This window comes from Oncorhynchus tshawytscha, linkage group LG17 (genome assembly GCF_018296145.1).
Source record: "Oncorhynchus tshawytscha isolate Ot180627B linkage group LG17, Otsh_v2.0, whole genome shotgun sequence".
In the NCBI taxonomy this organism is placed as follows: Eukaryota; Metazoa; Chordata; class Actinopteri; order Salmoniformes; family Salmonidae; genus Oncorhynchus; species Oncorhynchus tshawytscha.
The window spans coordinates 7,688,030-7,716,023 of NC_056445.1; the positions used below are offsets into that span (position 1 = coordinate 7,688,030).

General features: G+C 44.6%; 1 protein-coding gene and 1 long non-coding RNA gene across 6 annotated transcripts in view; one reads left to right on the forward strand and one right to left on the reverse strand.

The window, feature by feature from the left end:
• LOC112216773 overlaps window positions 1-25,371 on the forward strand; it is a 32,056-nt gene extending 6,685 nt beyond the window's left edge. The window contains exons 2-3 of the long non-coding RNA XR_002948395.2: window positions 19,604-19,782; window positions 23,153-25,371. This is a non-coding gene — a long non-coding RNA (uncharacterized LOC112216773). The remainder of the gene's footprint in view (window positions 1-19,603; window positions 19,783-23,152) is intronic.
• Window positions 1-27,994, reverse strand: part of tbc1d22a (TBC1 domain family, member 22a) — a 212,999-nt gene that overhangs the window by 122,154 nt on the left and 62,851 nt on the right. For 3 of the 5 annotated variants that reach the window (XR_006079204.1, XM_042300051.1, XM_042300054.1), the window contains exons 8-10: window positions 27,185-27,247; window positions 26,659-26,724; window positions 21,474-21,588 (exon numbers count right to left, since the gene is read on the reverse strand). Coding sequence is in view for 4 of the 5 variants with exons in the window: in XM_042300051.1 (XP_042155985.1) it covers window positions 21,474-21,588; window positions 26,659-26,724; window positions 27,185-27,247 (244 nt within the window). In the remaining variant the exon portion in view is untranslated. The remainder of the gene's footprint in view (window positions 1-21,473; window positions 21,589-26,658; window positions 26,725-27,184; window positions 27,248-27,994) is intronic. The other 2 variants (XM_042300052.1, XM_042300053.1) reach the window with 2 other exon arrangements.

Consider the following 27,994-nt stretch of genomic DNA (forward strand, 5'->3'; position numbering starts at 1 on the left):
TTTATGTTTTTTTATTGTGCTCAATGAGCAGTAGCCTATATCACATATGTATTGGATAATGACACGATCATTTGGGCTTTTTGGGGTTTGGGGAAATGAAATGTTAATGTAGGGCTCACAAATTGTATGTAATATATGTCTCATCAGGTTCGGGTAGCATCAGGATAGAATTTTAATGCTGATCAAAGCTCTAATCAAATCCAGACATATTTAGATGCCTTATAATGCTTTGAATAACACTTCCGGTTTTGGTGGGAAATACCGGGTTACCCGGGAGCAAAGTCATTTATTCTCAGGATGGAACATTAGTAAAATACTTGGAAAATATTCAACCGTAGTACATATGTTCTTTACTACCTTTTACAGACACCACTGGCCCATTTTTTGACGGAACTTGGATGAATGATGAGTCTGGCCATAGAGATCAAACATTTACACAACTGCACTGATTGGCGCTTTAGTAATCAACTGAAATTCCAAAACTTTGAACAAGCCTACCTCCTGTCCCATTTGTGTTACAGTCATGGACATTTTGTACAAATGTAAATATGAGCAACACGTTTCCGATAAGGACCAATAAGCTTGGCCCATTATATACAGCGATTAAAATAAAATAAAATACTTTAAAAAAAGACTTAACCGTTTTTTCTCTCTCTCATTGATCCACACAACATAAAATGGGGGTTCGTTGCCTTGTTAACCATACGTCCTTTAATTACTTCTATATGTCCGTCGTGTGTGGACCTGGGTTCATTTAAACCCGGTGTAATATCATCTGTTATCACGCTGATGGGTGCCATACGGGATCATTAACGTATAATCAGATTGACGAGGCGAGGGGAACATGAGTGTATGACATATACAGGGTGTGGTCTGTGCGTGTGCTCAGTGGCTACTCTGACAGGTAACACCAGAGGAGGTGAGCAGCAGGCAAGCCCTCAGGTAAATAGGGAGAGGAGAGAAGATAAACTGCTGAAGATGGGCACTAATGGACAGGGAGAAGGGATGGCTGGATTGTTCAAAGACAAGGAGAGCCTTTTTCAGGAGCCCTTAATACGGTAGTCACCAAAGATTTCTGTAGAAAAGCCAACGATAAAGCCTTGCACTTGATTCAGAAGCCCTGCACCCCGGGTGCATTTTTAACTATTTCATTTGTCTGCAGGGACAAACTCCGCCTACCCGGCAGACCAGGAAAGCTAAATCAAGTGTGCCCAATCGGATAGCTCATATCAATGTGCCTGCAGCTTCCACAAAACTATCAAAGAATACAGCGGTTTAAGTTTCTATTCAGCACTCTCAACACTGATTTCTCAACACTTTTCTAAAACAAAAAATGCGCTTCTCCCTACTTACTCTCGCGCTACAACCAGCACTACAGTTGCAATGAATGAAGTAGTCAAGGATATCGACATGTTGCGTTTTTATTATTAGCAGCTCGTCTTGTCCATTTTAATATCGCAGAATATTTCACTTTTTCTGCTCATAGGAACAACATCAATTCATGCATGAGGCAGAAATAATGTGGTGCGACTAGTTTCACCATCAGGTAGAAGGAATACTGTGTCCCCCCCTCTCTCTGGTCAGTCTCAAGGACAGGGACAGTGAGAGGCAGACAGTCTGCTGCCTTCTCCTTTCCTCCGCTGAGATTGACCATCAGATGCAGGTACCATCAGTAAAACTTTAAAAAGCTTAGTATTTCAATTTATGTTCAGCTGTGCCTAGCAAGTGACAACAGATCTATTTTATCAAAGCACGAGTTTAGAATTATAATATGGTCTGAGAAGAACGATATTGGCAGGCCAATCATAGCCAATATGCTGTGAAAATGTATTAGGCCTAATGCACAAACCTCATTCCTACATAACTATTTTTATTAGGTTAATGTTGCATTAAGTTAAATGTTGCAGGCTTACATCTTAAGTCATGTTTAATCTGAGCAGTAGATCTCCACTTGCTTTTTGACTCCGAAAGTGATATTGATTTAGAAAGGGTTGGTGACCACTGACTTAATACAATGAGACCCTCCCCAGGTCTAAACTGCCAGTTTAACACTGTTTTGTTCAATTGAGGTGAGGGTTGGGGAGATACTTGTGTAGATCTGCTAGGAGTGTACAAGTATCTTGAGGGTAAGAGGGTTGATGTGGAATTGGGGCTAACTCAGAGTATGCATGAACAAGGGCACAAGAAAGAAGGCGCTGTGTATCTATTCCTCTAACGTCTGTACTACATGTTCCACAAATCAACAGCTCCCCCTGTGGTCACTGTATGAACTGAAGCCTGCTCTGAAGTGATAGAACAATGTTATAGAAGTGAATTTCCCTTGGGAGGGAAGCACAACAAATGATATTTTCTTTATTATATGAGGAGATCTGAGTCACCTACACACTGTTCTCTCTCAGCCAGTGTTCTCGGCTATATTTAGCCACACACTTACTCTCCCCGGCATACTCTATGCAAAGACAAGACACTGGGGCCACCAGACAGTTTCTGACGTCATCAGTAGTAGACGCCACAAAGCTACGAGTTCCATTTCTATGAGTCGACGTGACATGCACAAACCCGGGGGGGGTCAGTAATAATAAGAGCCTTTTGCTGAGAGGAAGAACGTGTCAGTAAGAGTGTGTTACGGGCATTATGATTATGGCTCATGGTTCCCCCGAAAAACAGAAGAGTTATAGGTGAGCAGTCAGACTATGTGGGTTAAATAGGCAGAGTGAAAAGTCCCAAGGTGTACTGTTCCTAGCGCCGCACAAACACAAACTCTCTCGCTCTCTAAGGGTAGGACCAGGCCATCTGTCTAACCGTATTGTCAGGAGAGAGGGACTGTGGCCATTCAGCCTCTATAGAGGCAAGGTGACATGAAGCATCACACAAACGCAAAGAGAGAGAGAGGTGACACAGCCACTGAGCATCACACTGACTGGACACAGGAACCAAAGAAAGGATGGAGAGCAGAAGACCAGAGAGCAGGGATACAGGGATACAAGGTGAAGCCCAGGACATGGGAGGGTGAGATAAAGGTGTTTGACCATTAATAGCAGGCTACAGGCATATGGAGACACACTAGTACACCCAAATGCACTAGGGCTGAAACCCAATTAGTCGACCAGTTGATAGGCTGTTGGTCGATCGAGATGTCGAGCAGTAGCACCAAAAAACTGAAATAATAATTTGTCGTGGAGTAGCCTACAAGACACCTGTCTGATTGGCACCTGTCTGAGAGGACTGATCCACTGTGGAGGCTGTTGGCACAGTCCAACAATCTAAGACACGTGCTACTCAAATTCTATATTGTTATATTATGTAAGAACAATGGTGCAACACATAAAAAATGATGTCATTTTATAACAAATGCACTTTCTCCCGCGGTGAAGAGGGGTTGCTGTCCGCGGTTCTAAAACAGTGCGCTATTGAATTGGCACGTTTTCCTAGACTATGTTGCTATGTGCATAATCGCCAGAGTTACCCAGCATATTGGTGTTGAGAACAACGCGGTGGAGGCAGCAGTGGAGTTAGGAGATGAGAAAACAGCCCCCGCCTTTATAGTCTAAGAAAAGTGAGGAAATAATTAGGTCTTTAATCGACAGCCTAACTGTTAAATGTGCCTGGCTTTATAAATCATCAATTTACACTACTGTTCAAAAGTTTGGAGTCACTTAGAAATGTCCTCGTGGGTTTGATTACAGGCTCTAACCAGAATAGTACGAGTGGGAGGCCCCGGTGCACAACTGAGCAAGAGGACAAGTACATTAGTGTCTGTAGTTTGAGAAACAGACGCCTCACAAGTCCTCAACTGGCAGCTTCATTAAATAGTACCCGCAAAACACCACTCCGGGATGCTGGCCTTCAAGGCAGAGTTCCTCTGTCCAGTGTCTGTGTTATTTTGCCCATCTGATTCTTTTTCTATTTTTTATTATTGGCCAGTCAGATATGGGTTTTTCTTTGCAACTCTGCCGAGAAGGCCAGCATCCCAGAGTGGTGTTTTGCAGGTACTACAGGGTTTTCTAATGATTAACTAGTCTTTTAAAATGATAAACTTGGATTAGCTAACATAACGTGCCATAAGAACACAGGAGTGATGGCTGCTGTTAATGGGCCTCTGTACGCCTATCTAGATACTCCATTAAAAATCAACTGTTTCCAGCTTCTATTAGACATTTATAACATTAACCATGTCTACACTATTTCTGATCAATTGGATGTTATTTTAAAATGGACCACAAAAAAAAAAAAAAAGTGTTTTTCTTTCAAAAACAAGGACATTTCTAAGTGACCCCAAACTATTGAAAGGTCGTGTAAATCTGATAGATCCTGCTTGTGTTGGCTGGGAGTGTTTGTTTAATAGCGCCAAGCCTGACGCAACCACAACATGTCGGATAAACAACTTGACTAATTCGGCTGTTTTTAATCTTTGCTATGCTTTACACTTTTTTCCGTTAGAAGAGCCTCTCTGGTATTAAGATTTAGTGTTTACACTGTTCCAAATTGTAGGAAAATAATAATCCTCTTTTATCTCCTTATGTGTGTTACTATTATTATTATTATGATCATCATTAATAGTAAGTCATGTCATTATCATTAGAAGGCTTTGTATAGTATCCTTGTATAACCAGCATTGAGCTGTAGGCCTAAGAACGCATCCTGTTTAGTGTTAACACAGTAACTTACTTTGGCCTATATCTCAATACATATATAGGCTACTGTATCAATCATTCATTTGTTCATGTCATCACACAGCATGAGTCATTCAGGATTTGAAATGCAATAAAGCATTTTTTTTTTTTTTAAATAACAAAAAGAGACCCTTGAATAATTAGGAATAAACCATTCCATTTTTTTTTTTATACATGCATTCAGGAATGAGTCTTTGCTGTAATAAAGTCTTCCCCAAAAAAGGACCCTCTGGTAAGCTATTTATTTATTTAGTGTCGTTTACATCGTTCCTAACGGTCAGAAAAAAAACACTTTGTAATCTACCACCACACGTAATATGCACACAGCGCTTGTTCCTTACCGTCGTTTTCTTTTTAATCGCCAGTATTTTCCACAACTAGTCACATTTATTCCACACCTGATTTCCCCTTTACCTCCTGAACAACCAAACATTCCCCTGTTTTCATTTTATTTGTCAGGTAATTTGCATACATTTCGCTGTCACATGTTTTACGGTGTTTGTTAGAACCAATTTATCGATGTGATTGTGATATGCTATAGATCAGACCCTATTGGTCACGTGCATGTGATGCGTACATGTATCGCATAAAGCGAGCAAGGCTTGAGGGAACAGGGAATGTTTTTCCTAAACGAAGGATTTCGGTAAGGTAACTTTTCAGTCAGAAATAGCTGCAATTATCTTGCAGCTTCAGCAACACAGACAGAGCGATAAACACTTAATGTTCTGTGGTGGTCGCTGTAGCAGGGAGGAGAGAGGGACAAGGGGTGCTAGTCACAGTCACTCACTGTCATTTTTGTATAACACAGCAAGTCTGAGCCCTGCCCGGCACAATCAAATCAATTGCGGTCAGATTCCCTCTAGTCATTTGTGTGTCTTAATTATTTAATCAAACAAACAGTGTGCTTAAAGCATCAGACAAGCTCAGTGCATATAGTTTATTTGATTAAAACACATAGGATGTGTCTATATATATATATATTTTTTTTTAAATAAGAGCAAATTACTGTCTACCAATATTTTTGGGTTGTTGTCAGGGACAGCCCTAACACACACACACACACACACACACACACAGGCTTACTCACACAGACACACACAGGCTGATCCCTAGAGCCTGGTGTTGTGATCATCTGGGTTCATTAACCTTTTCTCTACAGATTAGAGAGAGGGGGATGAGATGGGTTCTGCCTGGTAAAACTAGTGCTGCAGCTCTGCAGACTGCAAATCCCAAAATAGAACCAGCACAGCTACTGCCATGGATGCATCCCAAATGGCACCCTATTCCCTATATAGTGTACTACTTTTGACCAGAGCCCTATAGGCCCTGGTCAAAAGTAGTACACAAGCCTAAATAGGGTGCCATTTTTTGGACATCTCTCAGCGATGTTCTATCGATTCCAAGGATCATTTCATGTGCGTCTGAGTTCTTGCCGTTCACGCATGCAGAAATACAGCCGGTATGACGTAGCATTATGATTAGACAGCTCTCCAACACGTTTCTCCTATTTTTCTGCCTCTTCAGTCCAGGGTATATTGCATGGTGCTGCCCAGTGGCTCAGAGCAGAATGGTGAGAGGCTTTGTGGCAAATGTAGGAAACTGCAGTCAGAGGATGCTTGGGGAGAGGATTGTGCAATCTTGGAGGGTGAGGGAAAATGCTGTTTTATGGAAACACATTAACAGATGAAGTGATTTGGAGGGTATATTTTCACTACAGTACATGTAAGGATGCTCGTAGATGTATTAACTGAAAGGGGATAAATGTTCCTTTAATGTCAACTCTGTTTTCATTAGGTAGAGGCCAAGGGCCATGTTTGGATGTTTGGACTGGCTGCTCCAAAATAATGGATTAGATTTACATGGTGATTTTCCCCACTGCTTTCCAGTGCATTTTAGCACCCAAATAGAGTGTGGAAGGGTGGGTTTTAGTGCAAGTGCGTATGGATGTTTGCGCGCGTTTGCATGAGACTGTTTCACTATCGGCCGAACACAGATCCTCCCCTCTGCCAAGAGGCTTCTTATTGGCCGGTGATACCATAGCTTCCTGTCTGCCTAGTGTCCATGTTTCCTGACGCTAGGAAAAACGTGACAAGATATCCGGGATAGGGCAGTACCAGCTGTGTGCCTGGCTTGGCACACAGAGAGATGGGTTACACCTCTAGAGAAAGAGACAGTGAGACACCATGCCATCTGGCAGAACTCCCCAGCAGTATGGGTCTATGGGCTTTCAGTAACACCCAGGGGAGAACGACTGGCAATCTCATTGAAGCCACGGGAGTTCAAGGCTGACCACGGTACAGCAGGCATTGTTAGCAGAAAACAGGATCCACCATTATAATGAATGGAAAGATTGCAATCTTTATGTGATTAAAGTGTTTTGAGGACAATCATACCAATAATTGCTTCGAATAAACAATCTGAACAGATGAAGTCAGAAGTTTACATACACCTTAGCCAAATACACTTAAACCTAGTTTTTCACAATTCCTGACATTTAATCCTAGTAAAAATTCCCTGTCTTAAGTCAGTTGGGATCATCACTTTATTTTAAGAAAGTGAAATGTCAGAATAATACTAGAGAGAATGATTTATTTTCAGCTTTTATTTCTTTCATCACATTCCCAGTGGGTCAGAAGTTTACATACACTTAATATTTGCTAGCATTGCCTTTAAATTGTTTAACTTGGGTCAAATGTATTGGGTAGCCTTCCACAAGCTTCCCACAATAAGTTGGGTGAATTTTGGCCCACTCTTCCTGACACAGCTGTTGTAACTGAGTCAGGTTTGTAGGCCTCCTTCGTGGCACACGTTTTTTCAGTTCTGCCCACAAATTTTCTAAAAGGATTGAGATCAGGGCTTTGAGATGGCCAACCCAATACCATGACCTCACTGTCCTGAAGCCATTTTGCCACAACTTTGGAAGTATGCTTGGGGGCATTGTCCATTTGGAAGACCCACTTGCACACAGAAGACCTTATAAGGATAATTTAGATGCTAACGGCAGCCTGCAGGAGGCTTTATCCGGCTTACCTAAACTGAGAAAATTGTCTGACAACTTGGATGACAAACCCAGCAACAACAAAAAACCAGCCCTTTTTCAGGACCCTGTCTTTCAAAGATGATTTGAAAAATACAAATACACTTCACGTATCTTCATTGTAAAGGGTTTAAACACTGTTCCCCATCATTAAACAATTAATGAACATGCACCTGCGGAACAGTCATTAAGACACTAACAGCTTACAGACAGAAGGCAATTAAGGTCACAGTTATGAAAACTTAGGACACTAAAGAGGCCTTTCTACAGACTCTGAAAAACACAAAAATAAATATGCCCAGGTCCCTGCTCAACTGAGTGAACGTGCCTTGGGCATGCTGCAAGGAGGCATGAGGACTGCAGATGTGGCCAGGGCAATAAATTTCAATGTCCGTACTGTGAGACGCCTAAGACAGCGCTACAGGGAGACAGGACAGTGGCAGTCCTCGCAATGGCAGACCACGTGTAACACCAGCACAGGTTCAGTACATCGGAACATCACACCTAAGGGACAGGTACAGGATGGCAACAACAACTTCCCGACACACAATCCCTCCATCAGTGCTCAGACTGTCTGCTGGAGTCCAGCCCCTCTCAGCCTGAGGGCTTGTAGGCCTGTTGTTAGGCAGGTCCTCACCTAGACAGCACTGACAACAACGTCAACCATATGGGCACAAACCCACCGTCGCTGGACCAGACAGGACTGGCAAAAAGTGCTCTTCACTGACGAGTCGCGGTTTTGTCTCACCAGGGGTGATGGTCGGATTTGCGTTTATCGTCGAAGGAATGAGCGTTACACCGAGGCCTGTACTCTGGAGCAGGATCGATTTGGAGGTGGAGGGTCCGTCATGGTCTGGGGCGGTGTGTCACAGCATTATCGGACTGAGCTTGTTGTCATTGCAGGCAATCTCAACGCTGTGCGTTACAGGGAAGACATCCTCCTCCCTCATGTGGTCCCCTTCCTGCAGGCTCATCCTGACATAACCCTTCAGCATGACAATGCCACCAGCTGTACTGCTCGTTCTGTGCGTGATTTCCTGTAAGACAGGAATGTCAGTGTTCTGCCATGGCCAGCGAAGAGCCCGGATCTCAATCCCATTGAGCACGTCTGGGACCTGTTGGATCGGAAGGTGAGGGCTAGGGCCATTCCCCCCCAGAAATGTCCAGGAACTTGCAGGTGCCTTGGTGGAAGAGTGGGGTAACATCTCACAGCAAGAACTGGCAAATCTGGAGCAGTCCATGAGGAGGAGATGCACTGCAGTTCTTAATGCAGCTAGTGGCCACACCAGATACTGACTGTTACTTTTGATTTTGATCCCCCCCCCCTTTGTTCAGGGACACATTCAATTTCTGTAATTCACATGTCTGTGGAACTTGTTCAGTTTATGTCTCAGTTGTTGAATCTTATGTTCATACAAATATTTACACATTAAGTTTGCTGAAAATAAACGCTGTTGAAAGTGAGAGGACGTTTATTTTTTTTGTTGCTGAGTTTATATCTACAGCCTAGGCTGAGTACACAGATTGTCCGTCTAAAAACATTTGTTTTTCTCAATACATTTCACCCAAAAAGTGTAGCATTCACAACTTCCCTTGGCTGAGAACATTGTGGAGAGATGGTTTTGGAGTATGTGAAAGCCTGTATGGTATGTCTAGATGTGTCAATATCATCTTGTACAGTCTGCACAGAGCCAAGAGTGGCCTCCAGCCACAGAAATCAGTCATCTCATTGAGATTAACCCAACCTGACTAACACAAGCCAATTAAGAAGACAACATCCTGAAACCTAGTGTTGGTTAATGATTATCACAGATTCCTCTGAGGTAGGCATTTGAAACAGTGGATAATTAATATGAGGGAGTCAAATTTGGCAAAGTTGTCTTAGTAACACCAGCAGAGATACAAGTGATGCTGGGAGCGTAATTATACTGTGTGAGAGAAAGAGGTGGTAATCCATCCGTGATTTATGGAAATAGATATTTGGAGGTAAATGAACAAAGATCTTCACTCTCTGTGTGTGTGTGTGTGTGTGTGTGCGTGCGCGTCTCGTCCTCCAATAGCAAACGTATGAGAGCCGACAGAGGACGACAAGCTACAGGATCGAAATAACTGTCTGCTGCCATAGGCTTTTGCACTTGACTCGACCAGACTCGCGCCAGCCCAGCCCACACAGTCAGTCGAACACACACAGCTGCCTCTCCTCTCCACCCAACCAGCCCGGCGGTACGGTTCACCTACCAACGTCCAAGGCTTGCTCCGCAATCACGTAACCATGGCGATGGTACAGCAGCAGAGCAGAGGAGAGCAGCGCTGCATTTCAGATCTGTTCGGATGGCTGCATCTGAATTGGCACTGGTCAAAAGTACTGCACATTATACAGTAGGGAATAGGGTGCCATTAGAGACGCTGTTGCCGTCCTCTCTGTGGCCTGCTGGTTGCTTGGCTAGTGATCTAGGACTGTATCTAGGGATCTCAGAGATGATTGTCAAGGGTATTGGGTATGCGTACAAAGCCGAACTCGACCGCTGCAGTAGAGGGAGAGAAATTATATTATTTATGCTGCTGCTCTTGCTGTTCACGAGTGGCGGTTGTTCTTGGCCAATCATAAGTCAACAAAGCAGCAATAGGCTACAGTCATAGAGCCTCGTGTGTAGCAACATTTTGGAGACATCAAATCAATGGAAGATGGAATTAAAAGGACGGAATAAGTTAAAGGAGAAGGATTGGCTACAACGACCAAGAGCCAACAGGTAGGCGGCTACTTAATATTCTGAATGGAGTTGCTGTAATTTGTAACTGTAGGATGAGAGAGAGCTAGCTAGGCTAATCGAGGCAGCAGCTATCTTAACTAGCTTGGCCCGGTCTGATGCAGTCAAGACAGTTACTACGTAATCATATTTGATGATCAATAATCTAGCTATATGGCAGCTGTTGGTCTAACATAGCACAAGTCTGCTTGGATGGTTGGTTGGTGTCTCTAGTCTCTCGCTCCCTGTTCCCCGTGTCACTTGATCACAGTATGCCCAATCCCTCCGCCTGCTAGAGCAGCACCTCTCTCTCCCTCCTCTCACGCTATATCTGCGCCGGTTAAAAAAGTAGCTTAGGAAGCTTTTCTTCTTCTTCCCTCACTCGGATTGGGTCTGGATCCGACCAGGTCTTTATTGAACGGGTCTAGTTGTCCACGGGTCCATTCGGAACGTGTCTCTATGTTTTAAAAATGTATTTATGAAAACGGGTCCGGGTGGGAAAGCCCCAGGTCCATTTCAGAATGGGGCCCGTGTAGACCTCTAATGTGGGGAGAACTAGGCTGTCTGGGAAGGCTCTTCAGTCAACACTACTATAGTCTACACACAATGAGAACATCTTACTGCTTACTTGATTACTAAATTGTTGGGAAAGAGCTTGCAAGAAAGACATTTCACTGTACTGCACGTGACAAAACTTACAACGTAACAGAACACACACACACTATCCCCCACTGACTTAACCTGTTATTGCAGACAGAGATGGACAGACCATCATCAGTCTAGATGAGCTGCCACTAATGGAGAAAAGGGGGTGAGAAGAGGAAAAGGGGGAACATTTCTAGTGTGTGAAATACAGAAGATCAATCCATTAAGAAATTAATCTGCAGTCTCACTGAAATCATTAGAAGTAGAGTTAATGGGAGACATTACGCCCTACGTCCCAAATGGCGCCCTATTCCCTACATAGTGCACTACTTCTGACCAGAGCCCTATGGGGCCCAGTCAAAAGTAATGCACTATATAGAGAACTGGGCGCCATTTGAGACACAGCCTGGGTCTACGAGGCCGAGTGGAATGTTAATTGACAAATTGATAAATGTGAAGTAGCCACACTGAATTAAAGCTGACGCCAATAAATTGACATGGAAAGAGTGGAAGATGCAACAACTCATGAAGTGGCATGGCACAGTGTCTCTCTTTAAAAAAAAAGGCAATCTCAATTGCATCAGGTCAAGTGCATCGGATTTCAGCGGGGTGACAAAATGATAAAGGAGCAATTTTTCAAGGTGAGAAATCTGCGCCGAAATCCAATTTATGCCTTTTTATAGTAGAGGAATTAATTTAATCCCAAAATATTAAATAACTGTGAATATTATTAATGGTGAACGTATTACTTCTTGACAAGGCGTTTTTTCAGAATCATTCTCGGCTCCAGAGCATTTTATGGAATAAGGAATGATGAGAAGATGTGTGGAGAAAGTCTCAAATCAGATCTGGTGTTTCTGATCCTGCCCATTTGAAAAATGAGTCAGCTTCTCCATCTTATAGAAGAAAATATTTCAAGGCGTGATATTAACTATTCTGTGCTTAGGATGATACTGTGTATTGCATTTCAGAACAATTATTTACATGGAAATAAACTAGAAATATGAGTACTGTATAATAAATATAGAAGTTGGAAAAAAAGTGGCTCAGGGCAAAACAGATTCCAAATTTCCATCATTTAAAAAAACAGAGCAAGAGAGGCAAAAACAAAACTAAAGTTTGAGTCTACTTTCTAATTGCAAGGCCTACTTCAGATGCACATTTCTTTACTACTGCCAATAAGTACGATGTGTCTGCAATGTTCCCTGCCTTCCACATCAGTCTACTAGACACAAACGTGGGTGAATGATGAGGAACTCCACCAGAGAACGATAGAAGATGGGGATGGGAGAGAGGAGAGGAGGAAAGAGGGAAAAACCTCCAGTGAATGCCAGTGGTCGTGCCGAGGTAATTACTTAATGACTCGTTAGAGCAAATAAAGAATGTTAATCAGCGCCTGGCGATGGGAGACGGTGAACAAACCGATACTCATTAACTACTCAGCAACAAGACATACCCCACTGATCCCCCGCTCAATCTACAGACAGAGCAGACACAGACCACTGATCCCCCGCTCTAACCACAGACAGAGCAGACCACTGATCCCCCGCTCAATCCACAGAGGGAGCAGACCACTGATCCCCCACTCAAACTACAGACAGCGCAGACCACTGATCCCCCGCTCAACCTACAGAGGGAGCAGACCACTGATCCCCCGCTCAACCTACAGAGGGGAGCAGACCACTGATCCCCGCTCAACCCACAGACAGCGCAGACCACTGATCCCCGCTCAACCCACAGACACAACCCACTGATCCCCCTCTCAACCTACAGAGAGAGCAGACCACTGATCCCCCGCTCAACCTTCAGAGGGAGCAGACCACTGATCCCCGCTCAACCTACAGACGGAGCAGACCACTGATCCCCGCTCAACCCACAGAGCAGACCACTGATCCCCCGCTCAACCCACAGAGCAGACCACTGATCCCCGCTCAATCTACAGAGGGAGCAGACCACTGATCCCCCGCTCAACCTACAGAGGGAGCAGACCACTGATCCCCCGCTCAACCTACAGAGGGAGCAGACCACTGATCCCCCGCTCAACCCACACAGAGCAGACCACTGATCCCCGCTCAACCCACACAGAGCAGACCACTGATCCCCGCTCAACCCACACAGAGCAGACCACTGATCCCTCAACCCACAGACGGAGCAGACCACTGATCCCCTGCTCAAGCCACAGACGGAGCAGACCACTGATCCCCGCTCAAGCCACAGAGGGAGCAGACCACTGATCCCCCGCTCAAGCCACAGAGGGAGCAGACCACTGATCCCCGCTCAAGCCACAGAGGGAGCAGACCACTGATCCCCGCTCAAGCCACAGAGGGAGCAGACCACTGATCCCCCCGCTCAAGCCACAGAGGAGCAGACCACTGATCCCCGCTCAAGCCACAGAGGGAGCAGACCACTGATCCCCGCTCAAGCCACAGAGGGAGCAGACCACTGATCCCCGCTCAATCCACAGAGGGAGCAGACCACTGGCCCCCGCTCAATCCACAGACAGCGCAGACACAGACCACTGGCCCGCCGCTCAATCCACAGACAGCGCAGACACAGACCACTGGCCCGCCGCTCAATCCACAGAGGGAGCAGACCACTGGCCCGCCGCTCAATCCACAGACAGCGCAAGACACCCCACTGATCCCCCGTTCAATCCACAGACAGCGCAGACAACCCACAACCCACTGATCCCCGTTCAATCCACAGACAGCGCAGACAACCCACAACCCACTGATCCCCCGTTCAATCCAGACAGCGCAGACAACCCACAACCCACTGATCCCCCGTTCAATCCACAGACAGCGCAGACAACCCACAACCCACTGATCCCCGTTCAATCCAGACACAACCCACTGATCCCCCATTCAATCCACAGACAGCGCAGACAACCCACAACCCACTGATCCCCCGTTCAATCCACAGACACAACCCACTGATCCCCCATTCAATCCACAGACAGCACAGACCACTGATCCCCCACTCAATCCACAAAGGGAGCAGACCACTGGCCCGCCGCTCAATCAGCACGACAGAGAACCAACACACCCCACTGACATTAAACTCAACCCACAGCCAGACTAGACTGAACAACAGACAGTAGACATGTTCCTCACACAGTCAATACAGACCACTTACACATGGAGAAACTCAACCAGCCTAGTAGAGGCTGACAAAGTAGCTGGTTAAAGCTAAAAGACTGCTGGAGAGAAGAGTAAAACAGAGTGGAATTAACGCGACTGATTCATTACATCAAAAGTCTCCAGTTAGAAGTCACACGGTGTAAACACAGAACATAGGCCTACTCACAATCAAAGCATGTGGACTTCAAATCACCGCTGCTTAGTAGGAAGGCATCATCTCTAGTTTGCTTGGAGTAGTCCAACAGTGCTGTCGCTGAAGCTCAATCTGATGTGTAATTCCTCTCTCGACTACATGGTTTATCATTTAGGCTGACTGTATTCCTCAACATGCTTTTTCCCTGACTGCTCCTCCTTCTGCCTGAAATCCCCTTCCCGCTGTGTGTGTGTACGCTCATTGTCTTGTTCTTCTATCCTCAAGGGGTCCTGAAATACCCAAATGACCCCACAAGGGTAGGTAGTAAAAACACAGAACATTCTCCCTCGTGAGGACATTTCACACATCCCCATGAGGACAAAAGGTATTTTAAGTTTAGGGGTAAGATTTAGGGGTTAAGTTTAAGGAAAATAGGATTTTGAATGGAAATACATTTTATATTTACACAAGGATAAAATAACAAGTGGGGGGGTCCCAGATACAGCAGGGGTCCTTCTCTCTCCTCTTTGTGCCTGTAGTTATAGTGCCCCATACTTGATCACAGACACTAACTCCATATTCATAGGGCATCTAAATGGGCAAATTGTTTCAGCGCCGTTAACATTAGCTCTGTTTAGAGCATCTGTCAGAGACGCTCAGTGTCAGCAAGGTCTCAGACCGTACACCAACCAGCCACGCTAAACACCTTGCTAGGATAGCACTGCTAACAGAGCAGGTTGACTCTCTTCGCTTAATTGGTCTTCTTTCGCAGTGTTCTGTTGCCATTATTAAAACCAACCTTCATATCTATGCATCGGCTGACAGTGGAGACGCCGTCAGAGCTAGGCTATAATATGTCTGGTTTATTATTCTGAATTGCCAGTACTGTCAAAATGTACCATTTTCTATTTCTTAAGTGCACACAAGCATTTTTCTACACCCGCAATAAAACCTGTTAAATATGTGGATGTGACCAATAACATTTGATTTGATTTAAGTGGACATATGGAGACCTGGTTCACTTAAGACCGTGGAGCTCCAAAAGTATTGGAACAGTGACACATTTTTGTTGTTTTGGCTCTGTACTCCAGCTCTTTGGATTTCCAAATGATACCATGACTATGAGATGGAAGTGCAGACTGTCAATTTTCATTTGAGGGTATTTTCATCAATATCGGGTGACACGTTAAGAGATTACACCACTTTTTTGTACATAGTCCACCCATTTTATGGGACTAAATGTATTGGGACAAACTCACGTGTATTAAAGCACTAAAAAGTGAAGTATTTGGTCCCATATTCAAAGCATTGACTACATCAAGCTTGTGACTCTACACATTTGTTGGATGCATTTGCTCTTTGTTTTGGTTCTGTTCCAGAATATTTTGTGCCCAATAGAAATGAATGGTAAATGTGTCATTTAGGAGTAACATCTCTAATTACGGATAATCCTGAATGAATCCTGAATAATGATGAGTTGAGAATGTTACAGATGCACAAATACCATACCCCCAAGACATGCTAACCTCTCACCATCACAATAAGGGAAGTTAGCATTTTTTGGGGGGGGGAGATACTTTCACTCATCATTATTCACAATTATCCTGAATCATGGTAGCAAATATATAAGTAGAGAAAAAGTCAAAGTTTAAAAAAAATAATAATAATTTTAAACAGATGAGAGAATCACTTCTGAGTCACTTCACCCCAGGAAGAATAGCTTCTGCTTCTTCAACAGCTAATGAGGATCCGAATAAGGGGGATTTCTCCCTCTGAGCTCCTTGCTTCCCTGTTCTTCCCTTCTCTGTCCCTCTCTCAGCCTCTCTTCTAATCCCTGCCTCTGCCCCTCTCTCGGTCACTCACTGTCCCACCCTTTCCCCTCTTGACCCCTCAGTGCCAGGACCAGCAGGCAGGACTTAGTTGAGAGCTCTTGGACAGACAGGACTGAATGCCCACCTCATTCCTCCATTATTACATGGAATGTCCCTCACCTCTCCGCCATGACTTCTTGGCATAACTCCTTGGCCGTGACACCACCATGGAGTTCTTGCCTGCTGCAGCCCCCTTAATGACTCCTGACCAGACCCTTACACTCACTCACACAAGTTATATTATCGTATTCCATTCACTTTGTACTGACATCCCGACTGCTCCTGTATAAAGCTCAGCAGTACTACCAGGAAACGCGTGTAGCTTCCTCCTGACAGCACGGAGCCTCTCTCCCCAGCGTCCACACTGACAAACAGAAGAAGACTCCCAGCGCTCACCAGTCCTCTCCTAAACAACTTCAGCCAATCCAATAGAGGACCCATACTAGACCTGGGCGATAAGAGACCTATGGGAGATATAGACAAACAGTAATAACTATTTTGCTCGATAACAACAAATAAGATGTTTTGTTTAAATGGAGAGTTACTTTAAATTAGAGGCAGCGCTCTTCAAAGCATTTGCCAACATATTTGTGCATATTGGCCGATAGGCAATATTACTTACGAACTGAAGAAAGTGGGAACTCAAAACGCTTATCTAGATTGCTAACTCTAAATATGATATTGTTGCTAGATTGCCATGTAGGCTAATTGATTCATCTAAAATGTAGGCTAGCGTCCTACAAAAACTTTCCAGAGCTAGGCCTATAGGCTACTTGATGTAGGCCTCGTTCGTCACTGCAAATGGAGTACACCGCACCAAACTAATTACAGCCTACACCGGCTGCAAAGTGGTGCCATGAACTCAATATTGAGAAATGATATATGACTATCCCCTCTGTAACTAGACAGTAGTTACTTTTTTTTTTTAAACTATTTTTCTCTCAAAAGCATTTTGAGCAATGGTAATGTGCTTGTGCTTCTCAGAATCCATCTTTCCCTCCTCCGTACGCATAATGGAGAGAATTGGCAACCGACAGCGACACAGGGATGGGCAGATACTTTCACAGCTGGAATCGACATAATGCATAGGCTATTACTGTTGAACAAATAATAGTAGAATATACAAAATGTGGATTTATATTAAGACGCAAGGAGGAAAGCAGTGTCGTTCCTGTTTGAAAAATGTTGTTCAGTGCAGAGTGAATCTTGAGTGCGAGGTACTGCCTGGTTGAGTGACAGTGGGTGGGGCTTGGTGTGAGCAACCCACTGGTTCCAGCATGAAGCACAACATCTTAGTTCTTGCATCATCAAAGGAAGGACATTTGTTTGAAAACAAGCAGCAACAAAGGAACAAAAATAGAGACATAAAAAGCGATAGCTTAGCGTTGCTACAGAGCAAAGGCAATACGAGAAGACGCAGATGGTATGGCAGCCTTGATCCTGTCTAATAGATGTATTTAGATGGTGTTGATGAGAGAGAAAAGCACCCAGTGCAGGTGAACATTTTAATTATTTCCCTGACAGAGGAAACTGTGATTCACATTTCACACAGCATGTCAATCAACTTCCTCACATCTTTTACAGCTCTTTATGGTGTTACAGTGCCTCCAGAAATTATTGACACCCCTCAACTTCTTCCACATTTTCTTGTGTTACAGCCTGAATTCAATTATTTTGTCAAAGTGGAATTATGTTTTTCAATATTTTTTACAAATCATTCAAAAGCTGAAATGTCTTTTGTCAATAAGTATTCAACCCCTTTGTTATGGTAAACATAAATAAGTTCAGGGGTAAAAATGTGCTTAACTAGTCACATAAGAATTTGTTCTCAAATTATTTACAATGACAGCCTACCAAAAGACATCCTGCGGGGATGGGGTCAAAAATTTTTTTTTTTTTTTTACAAATAAAAAATATAGGACAAAACATATCACAACAAGAGAGACACCACAACACTAGACCTAAGACAACAGAGCATGGCAGCAACACATGACAACACAGCATGGTAGCAACACAGCATGGCAGCAGCACAAAACACAAGTTAGATGGAATCACTCTGTTTGCAATAATAGTGTTTAACATGATTTTAAATGATTACCCCGTTTCTGTACCCCACTACAAAACACAGGCGTTCTTCCTAACTCAGTTGCCAGAGAGTAAGGAAACCGTACAGGGATTTCACCATGATGCCAATGGTGATTTTAAAACAGCTACTGAATTGAATGGCTGTGATAGGAGAAAACTGAGGATGGATCAACATTGTAGTTACTCCACAATACTAACCTAATTGACCGAGTGAAAAGAAAGCTAGCTAGTTTTGTATTCTGTACAGGCTAACATTGAATCTAGTTGGAGGTGATTGGGGTTAGCTATTGAACTAGATAAAGTGGATTCTTGCTACTACATCACTTTTACTCTTGAAATATTTGGTTGTTGACTACACGACCTTACTCTGTTTAACACATGGCCTCGCATGTGAATCCTTAAAAAGATGGGTTGAGCTAAGGCTTAAGATGATGTGAATGATGCTGAATGGGTGTAGACAAAGAGCTATCCAGTAGGTGTACTAAAAAATTCAAGGGCCATTTTCTCAAAAGTGGAGTTACCAAAAGTGTCAAAGCAGAATTACTTCCCCATTGTTCCTCAACTGTTGTGTATGATATACAATTTTCTAGCTCTACAACTTTCTAGTCTCTACTTTTATCCAATATAAAAAAAACAATTTAAAATGTTGCTACATTGGACCGAATCAAGCCGGTCAGTCACAAATGTGGATTAAGTCAAGGGATATGAATACTTTCTGAAGGTAGATTAAACACTGCCCCTAGTGGTCAGGCAGGGTGACAGGCTTTTGTAGTGTACTGTAATACACTGCTTAACCTATAGCCAACATGCTACAGCTACATTATTTAGGCCTTCTGACTACCGCAAACAAACAAGCGCTTTTGAGAGACGTGTGCGCACAAGTGTGTGTGTGTGTAGCAAAGGGGGAAAACCCCTTCTGTTATTCTATAGAGAGCAATAGCAATTGCATCTTTTTTTGGGCAAATTAATGGAGTTTTTGGATACATCGCGAGAATAAGGTCTGTGGCAAACACAGGCTTAGGAGATCTATATACGTTTTGTTCTATGAGAATCTTCATCAGCAAAAGTCACCTTCTGTGAATTTTGAAGCATTTACATAATTTAAAAAAAAGTTCATAGAGCACAAAAGGCTTCAAAATTCATAAAGGTCATGTTAACTGACTGATATTATCTCATAGAACAAAACGTAGATCTCGTAAGCCTGAGTTACCTGCCATTATTTCCGGTGTTCATCCCAAAACCCTATTCTTTCCCCATTCATTTTCCCCACAGGAGCAGCTGAATGAACCAGAGGTAACTCATATCCGGGTTTTAGGACTACAAGCTGGCGAGCTCTATAATGCATGGTACCTAACAGCAGCAGGCACAACACAGCATGACTTACTGGCCCTTCTATTACATCCCTGTCATCATGCATCTTTAACACGCAGGGATTCAACCAGCACAATCCAGTGAGTACGATTCACGCTATGGCTGCTACTACTGTAAACGCTGCTGAAAAACTACACACACAGATGTATGCACACGCATGTACACATGCAAACACACACACACACACCTCCTTTCATCCTCCTCCTCAATACTCATTTAATGAGAATCAGCTACAATACAAAGCAGCATTGCCGTCAACAACAGTAATGTCCCGTAAGGGTTTGTACTAACACCTTGTGAAATGCTACTGAAGGGGGAAAAAGGTGATTAGGAGTGTACGAACCCATCCATTTCCTTTAAAGACAGACTGATCCAGCTAGTCAGTGGAGCTTTCTGACAAGATCCAGACATTAAAGCCAAGTCCAACAACACACACACACACACACACACACACACACACACACAAAGAGAATCTGCCTCAGAGAGAGATGTCCTAAACTAACAGCTTTCAATCTGAAATCACCAACCCTCAGACTTCTTTATTCAGTGATGGAGAGTTCTTCCTTTTCATCCCAAAGTGATGGAGAGTGAACATCTCAGCATGACTGAAATGACTGAAATGGATCAAATCTAACTTTATTTAACGTGCATTCACTCCGACGTCAGCCCTCATTCTGCCCCGTAGAATACTGGGTAATAATAAATTACTGCCAGCTAGCTGTGACGCAGCACCATCAAAAGTTGAACTGAGGGAGAGTGTGCGTATACAGGTTAGTGTGTGTGTGAGAGTGAGGGAGAAAGCGACCGAGAGAGAGAGAGCTTCAGACAGAAGCGTAATTAGCCTGCTCATTCTCCGGCATGAACACCCCAAAATCGCTATATCCCTTTCTATCTCTTACCCGCTCCCTCAAAAACAAAAACAACAGACAGCACATCAAACCATCATGTTACGTGTCAGGCGGAGCACGTTTGAAGGTTGGTTGGCTTTGTAAGCTTTCAAGGCTCATCAGCAGACAGCACACGAAGATGCATAGAAACAGTGCAAAGCAGGCCAGGAGACTGAGGATCTGACAGACAGACAGAGAGACAGGGACAAGGAAAGAGAGGGTAGTCAAAAGCAACAGAAACAACTATTTTCTGTTTCACGCTTCAGTTAGCAAACAACTGCAATCCCCCGGGTTCACAACCCACCTTCTCACCATGCCTTTAGAGCACCCCCTGGAGTGGCAGAGCAGCCATTTATTCATCATCTAGGAACAAACACTCCCCCCTAACCCCACCCTCACATCATTTGAGATGCTTTACTCTCTGCATATCAATGTTTGAGGCTCAGTTCAGTTTACACAACACAAGAGAACATTAAGTCCTCAATGTAATGAAACATTCATAACAAATAATGTACACCACATTAACTCACACAGCAGGGATCCAAGCAAGCTCTATTGTGAGAGGAGAGCTTATTAAAACATTTAAACTAGTATCTCTTCACGGCTATTCCCTTGAGTGAGGGAAGCGGAGGGACTGGTGCACTTGAATTCAAACGCATATGCTACTATCTAGTCTTCGGCTATCTATTCCAGCAATGGAAGCAAAAAAAATATTTTTTTCCCTTAAATGAGAGAAGCGGCTGGGAGAGGGGGACTCACCAACCTACAAACACATTATCTAGTCTTTGGCTTTGGCTCTTCCCTTCAGCAAGGGAAGAGAGGAGGGAGTAAGAAGAGGACAGAGGAAGAGGAGGGTGGACGAAGAGGGAGGACGAGGGACTCACTGGTGTACTCAAAGACGTAGACAACGAAGAAAGGCGTGACGAGGTCGTTGATGCCCTGCACGTAGCCGCTGGCCGGGTGGCGGATCGCCCAGATGAACAGGATACGCTCAAAGATCTGACGGACAGACGGAGGAACACAGTCAGCACACACACACTGTGTATAGAGCACAGAACATAGAGGAACATGGAAGCTACTTCTAGAATCATTATGCACAAGCTTTTGTTTTAAGAGTATTTGTAAATTGAGTACAATAAGTAAGCTTGCTTGTTTTGATGTGCTAGTCAAAGTCCAATTTAAGGCCAATAGTCAATCTAGCCATTGACGATATGCCTAAAGAGGAACAGACACGCTACAGAAGACAAATCAATGTAAAACAGTGAATAATGTAGATTTACTTCTGTTTTAATATGTTAAGACTTCCTTTAACAAGGTCACACGATGGTTTCCAACCAACATAGAATAGCCCCGCCCCATGCCCACCAATCAATCAAAGAGCAATATCGGATGAAGTTAGAAATAATGCATGTTTTAATCGTCGACATAAAGGTTTGATTGTGGGAGAGAAGTGAGGAGATTAGACAGAAGAGTATAGGACAAGCATGTGTGGTGAGCGGTGACGTGGAATTGGAGCGTGTTCCAGAATGTCCTATTAATGTTCTTGGAACTGAAGAACACACGACACTTCAACATCAATTTCCCATCGACGGGTTGGACCCGTCTGCCTCGTTACTACTGCGGGATCAAGAACTTTCCTTTGTCCTTTTCTTCTTTCTCCAATCTATTCTGCACGGCAAACACTTCCATCTTCGTTACAGGCTCTGTCTGAGGGTTTTAAATGTTTCACCTTGCTGCTGTCAGACCCCCGAGAATTAAAGGAGGCTTGAAGTTCAGCGCAAATCAACCACGCAAATCAAACATACAAATTAGCCGTGTCCCAAATGGCACACCATTCCCCTCCTTAATAGTGCACTACTTTTGACCAGGGCCCATAGCATGCCGGTCAAAATTAGTGCACTATATAGGGAACAGGGTGCCATTTGGGATGCATGTTTATATTTTCATTCTCTTCCTCCTCCCTCTTCTAGTCTGGCCCCTGAATGTCTGTGCCGGTGTTCTGACATGTCAAGCGATGCATCACACGTGCAGAGCGCTTTCTCGGACGCCATGTTTCTGTCATTTTCTAAATAAACACATTTCTCAAATTGTGATCGCCACGGCCTCAAAAAAAAAACATGTTGGTTGGCTGCCTGGGGTACTGGCGTGTCATGCTAGCTAGTATGGTTTGGAGATGTCCTTCTAAAAAACATGGACATGTATGAGATTCCCACCCCTCCCCCTGCTTTCATCATCAAAGTCACATCTATCATAGTGGGGTGGGGAGGAGGGTAATGTGAGTTTCTCCCCTTTCACAGCCCCACCCCTCTCTCCTCATCTATGTTATTCCCTTGGCCTCCTCCACCTTCCCTCTCTTTTGGCCCTCTCCATCCCTGAAACAACCCACGTTCTTGTTCCTCCTCATCTCCCTGCAGCCAGAATTCATGGTCAGAAGCCCATCAGAGGGTGAAACCAGGTGGAGGAAATCAATGGCCAGAGAGAGAGCGTGAGTGTGAGAGAGAGAGAGAGAGAGAGAGGAAGAGAGGCCAATAGTGAACACATTATCCATTTATTTGCTTTTCAGACACCCTCCACCCTGACCACTCCAAGGCAGCTCCTGCGCGTCAATAAGAGACTGAAGAGGCTGAAAGACACTGCCTGAAGCCAGAATAATAAATCATAGTCATTCTAAATAAATCAATGGAACGACAACAGCAGCAGAGTCACAGGTGAAGTGCGTTGACCTCATGGTGGTAACTGATTAGATGGGGGTCAATGTGTGATCAGGGGAGGACAGGGTTGAACCTTGTCAGTGTGTGAGGGTTAGGTCCAGACAGTGTGTCGTGTAATGGTTACGCAGTGGACAGGCTGCCCATCAAGCCACTGGCGGAAGGAATCAATGACAGTGAGTGGTCAACAGACTGGACCCCGATCTCCATGTTATTTTGCCCAAAAATGTAGTAGTGAAGTGTTGGCTTGGCTTTTACAGATCTGGGATAAGGCAAGCTTTACAATACAGCTCTCAGATGAAAAAAAATCATTTAAAAAAAGGGACAAAAGCCTACTAAAAACCATAGGACCTGGTGAGTTATGTATGTTTTAAGACAATAGCTTGTACATACATCAGTGCACCATCACTGAATTATTCCAATTTGATCATGCATAAAAACACGACTTGCTTGGATGAGCATTAGGCTTTCACCCCTGTCACCCTCCTCATCATTCTCCTCTTTCCCTTTCACCCCTGTCACCCTCCTCATCATTCTCCTCTTTCCACCCACAGTGCTGCATTGCCTCCTCAAGGGAAATCATGAGGAGACAGAAATGTGTGTACGGCCACACACGCACGCGAACAAAAACACACACGCGTGCTTCTCTCTCGCTCTAGCTTCACGTCCCCATTAGCGCACTGCTAATGTGTGAACAGCATGTCTATAGCCATAGTGGTCCACCGAGGCCAACTTCATGTCCAGTGCTGTAGGTCTCTTAGGGAGAGACCTCTACCCACACAGTGAGACAGACAGATTCCATGTCAGTGCCTAACAAAAACTAAAATGTTTGCATTAGTCAGCCATTTGTGGTGTCAGGAGAGTCATACCGTGCCTATAGAAAACCTACACCTACTTCAGCTTTTTTTTCTCCACAGTTTGTTGCGTTACAAAGTGAGACTTAAATGTATTTCAATTGTAATGTTTAGTCATTGACCTACACAAAACACTCTTAATGTGAAGGTGAAAAGAAAATGACTTCCTCGCCAAATTAACACAAATTAAATAACTCAAATACAGTCATTGCATACCTATTCACTCTGTTAAGGCGAGCCTAAATGAGTTCAGGAGTAGCGCGTTGCTTAACAAATCACATAATAAAGGTTCTGAATGACTAACCCCTTCCTCTGTCCCCCCCAAACACATTTCTCAAAGGCCTCAAAAAGACGGGCAGTGATCGGTAGATGGATACCAATAACAAAAATCAGACATTGAATATCTCTAAGCATGGTGCAATTAAGCACAATTACGCTGTGGATGATGCATTCAACCACCCAGACCCCTCAAAGATGCAGTCATCCTTCTGAACGGAGCTGCAGGACAGGATGGTAACTGTTGAGGAATGTCACTATGAGGCCATTGGGGATTTTAAAAACAGCTACAGTTCAATGGCTGTGATAGGAGAAAACGGAGGATGCCGTTTTCTGCATAACACTGTTCAGGGGCAGAACAACAGATACCTTGTCAGCTCGGGGATTTGAACTTGCAACCTTCCGGTTACTAGTCCAACGCTCTAACCACTAGGCTACCCTGCCGCCCCAACAACTTTGGCCTAAATGCTAAGCCTTATGTTTGAGGTAAATCCAACAACACATCACTGAGTAACTGCCTCCTTATTTTCAAACGTGGTGGTGGCTGCATCATGGTATGGGTATGCTTGGCATTGGCAAAGACTGGAGTTTTTCAGGATGAAAAGAAACGTGATGGAGCTAAGCACAGGCAAAACCTGCTGCAGTCTGCTTAACACCAGCGACTGGGAGAAGAATTCACCTTTCAGCTGGACAATAACTTACAACACAAAGCCAAATCTACACTAGAGTTTCTTACCAAGAAAACAGTGAATGTGAGTGGCCAGTTTTCATCCCACTTATAACACAATAAAATGTGAAGAAATCCAAGGGAGGTGTTGACTTTCTATAGGAACTGTACGCACACAGACGGTGACAATCAGAACTAATGGAGACTGAAATAGCTGATTTTTAGACAGCTCTGCGGTTGCATGCATCACCATACCAAAGTATTTCGGGACAGAAATTGAAAACAGTAGGACAAAGGAAAGAGAGGAGAGAAAGAGAGGAGAGAAAGAAGAGAAAGAGAAAGAGAGAGAGAAAGAGAGAGAGAGAAAGAGAGAGAGAAAGAGAGAGAGAAAGAGAGAGAGAAAGAGAGAGAGAAAGAGAGAGAGAAAGAGAGAGAGAGAGAAGAGAGAAGAGAGAGAAAGAAAGAAAGAAGAGAGAGAGAGAAATAGAGAGAAAGGGAGAGAGAATGAAGCAAAGGAGAGAGAAAAGAGAGAGTATGAGGAGAGAAGAGAGAGAAAGAGAGAGAGAAGAGAAAGAGAGAAAGAGAGAAAGAAAGAGAGAGAGAGAAATAGGAGAGAAAGAGAGAGAAAGAGAAAGAGAGAGAGAAAGAGAGAGAGAGAGGCGAGGGAGAGAGAATGAAGCAAAGGAGAGAGAAAAGAAGAAAGAAAAAGAGAGAGAGAAGAGAAAGAGAGAGAGAGGTAGAAAGAGAGAAAGAAAGGCGAGGAATGAGCAAAGGAGATGAAGCAAAGGAGAGAGAGGAGAAAGAGAGAGAAAGAGAGAGAAAGAGAGAGAAAGAGAGAGAAAGAGAGAGAAAGAAAGAGAAAGAAAGAGAGAGAGAAATAGGCGAGGGAGAGAGAAAGAAGCAAAGGAGAGAGAAAGAGAGAGGTATGAGGAGAAAGAGGGAGAAAGAGAGAGAAAGAGAGAAATAGGCGAGGGAGAGAGAAAGAAGCAAAGGAGAGAGAAAGAGAGAGGTATGAGGAGAAAGAGAGAGAAAGAGAGAAAGAGAGAGAAAGAGAGAGAGAAATAGGCGAGGGAGAGAGAAAGAAGCAAAGGAGAGAGAAAGAGAGAGGTATGAGGAGAAAGAGAGAGATGCAGATATTGGGGTGGGTGTGTGTGTGTGAGGACGGCTGGCCTATTCATTAGCACTCTCTCACAGCACTGAGGTAGTAGTGTGGCCTGGGAGGGGAACGGAGGTAGAGGCCAATAGAGGACACGGCGGAAGAGGGGTGCGACTCGCAATACTGAACACACTTATTCAGGACACACAAGCAGACACACTCCATTACATCCAATGACAATCTGTTTTCTAAAATAGTCATTGCAGAGTGCAAAAAAAAAGCGCGGAAGAACATTCCATTACAACAGACGGTTTCCACTCTTTAGTAGAGAGCGTGAGTATATGTGCATGCATGCGTGGTGCAGTGTGCGCATAAGACGACGGAACAGGATGTGGCACGTTAGCTAGGTCGAGGTGAGAGTGACTGCCTGGGCAGGGCAGTCGGTGTGTTCTGCATAGAAGGCCTCACCTCTTGGACAGAAGCTTGTTGAAAGAGAGGAATAAGGGGATTAGTTCTCGGTATGTCAATGTGGATCTGCAGAGAGGAGAGAGAGGAAACACAAAACAGAAGAGCAGCCGAGGTTATCATACGCCGTCACAGAGAGGGAACAGAGAGGAAGGGAGAGAGAGAGAGAGAGCACTGGTTAGTGGATGGACTGGATTCAGGGGTCCAAGGCGTGTACTGACGGCAGAGAACTGCAGGCTATATTTCAGAACTGGGTGGAGGGGGAAGTGTGGCTCACTAGGTCTCTGCAAACCAAACCCCACTTTCTCTATGGAACCACAGCGGGGTCAAGTGCGGGGCACAAGCACATACACCTCGTCGTCACATACGTGTGGAGGAGAGCCTCGTCAAACCAGAGAGCCACTTTCACCCAGTTCAGAAGTTGGAGCTTGCAGACAGACGGACAAACACTGGCAGGGCAGACGGGAACCGGACCGGGGTCATGCTGGCGAGAGAGGGTTGGGTCTGCAGCCTCTTTAACCAGTCTTACCTCGGTCACCATAGGCTGCAGCATTAGACACTCTGGACTCATCCGGGGGATGTCTATACGAATCTGGTGGCGTGGAGAAAACAGTAAACACAAACACATCACACACATATTCAGTCGCCGCGCATACACACACACACACACACAACATACCCACAAATGAACACACACCAGGGGAATAAGTCAACACAGTCAACTGAACACATATCCACAGTGGACTTTTTCCCAGCCCTAGATGTGGAGGGGGGAAAAACCTGCTGTTTTCACAAAAAGGCACATGCTGCTACACACACACATCAACATGAGACAATTCAACGGGATATAGTACAGAAATGTGACTAGGAAATATGAAGCCTCTGACAGACTCGAGCATTCAACAAACAAAATACAGTAGATGTGGGAGACGGCGCCTGATAGTCTCCTGAGAGTGTGGGAGGGAGCGCCTGATAGTCTCCTGAGAGTGTGGGAGGGAGCGCCTGATAGTCTCCTGAGAGTGTGGGAGGGAGCGCCTGATAGTCTCCTGAGAGTGTGGGAGGGAGCGCCTGATAGTCTCCTGAGAGTGTGGGAGGGAGCGCCTGATAGTCTCCTGAGAATGTGGGAGGGAGCGCCTGATAGTCTCCTGAGAGTGTGGGAGGGAGCGCCTGATAGTCTCCTGAGAGTGTGGGAGGGAGCGCCTGATAGTCTCCTGAGAGTGTGGGAGGGAGCGCCTGATAGTCTCCTGAGAATGTGGGAGGGAGCGCCTGATAGTACCCTCCTGAGAGTGTGGGAGGGAGCGCCTGACCCTCCTGAGAGTGTCTACCCTCCTGAGAGTGT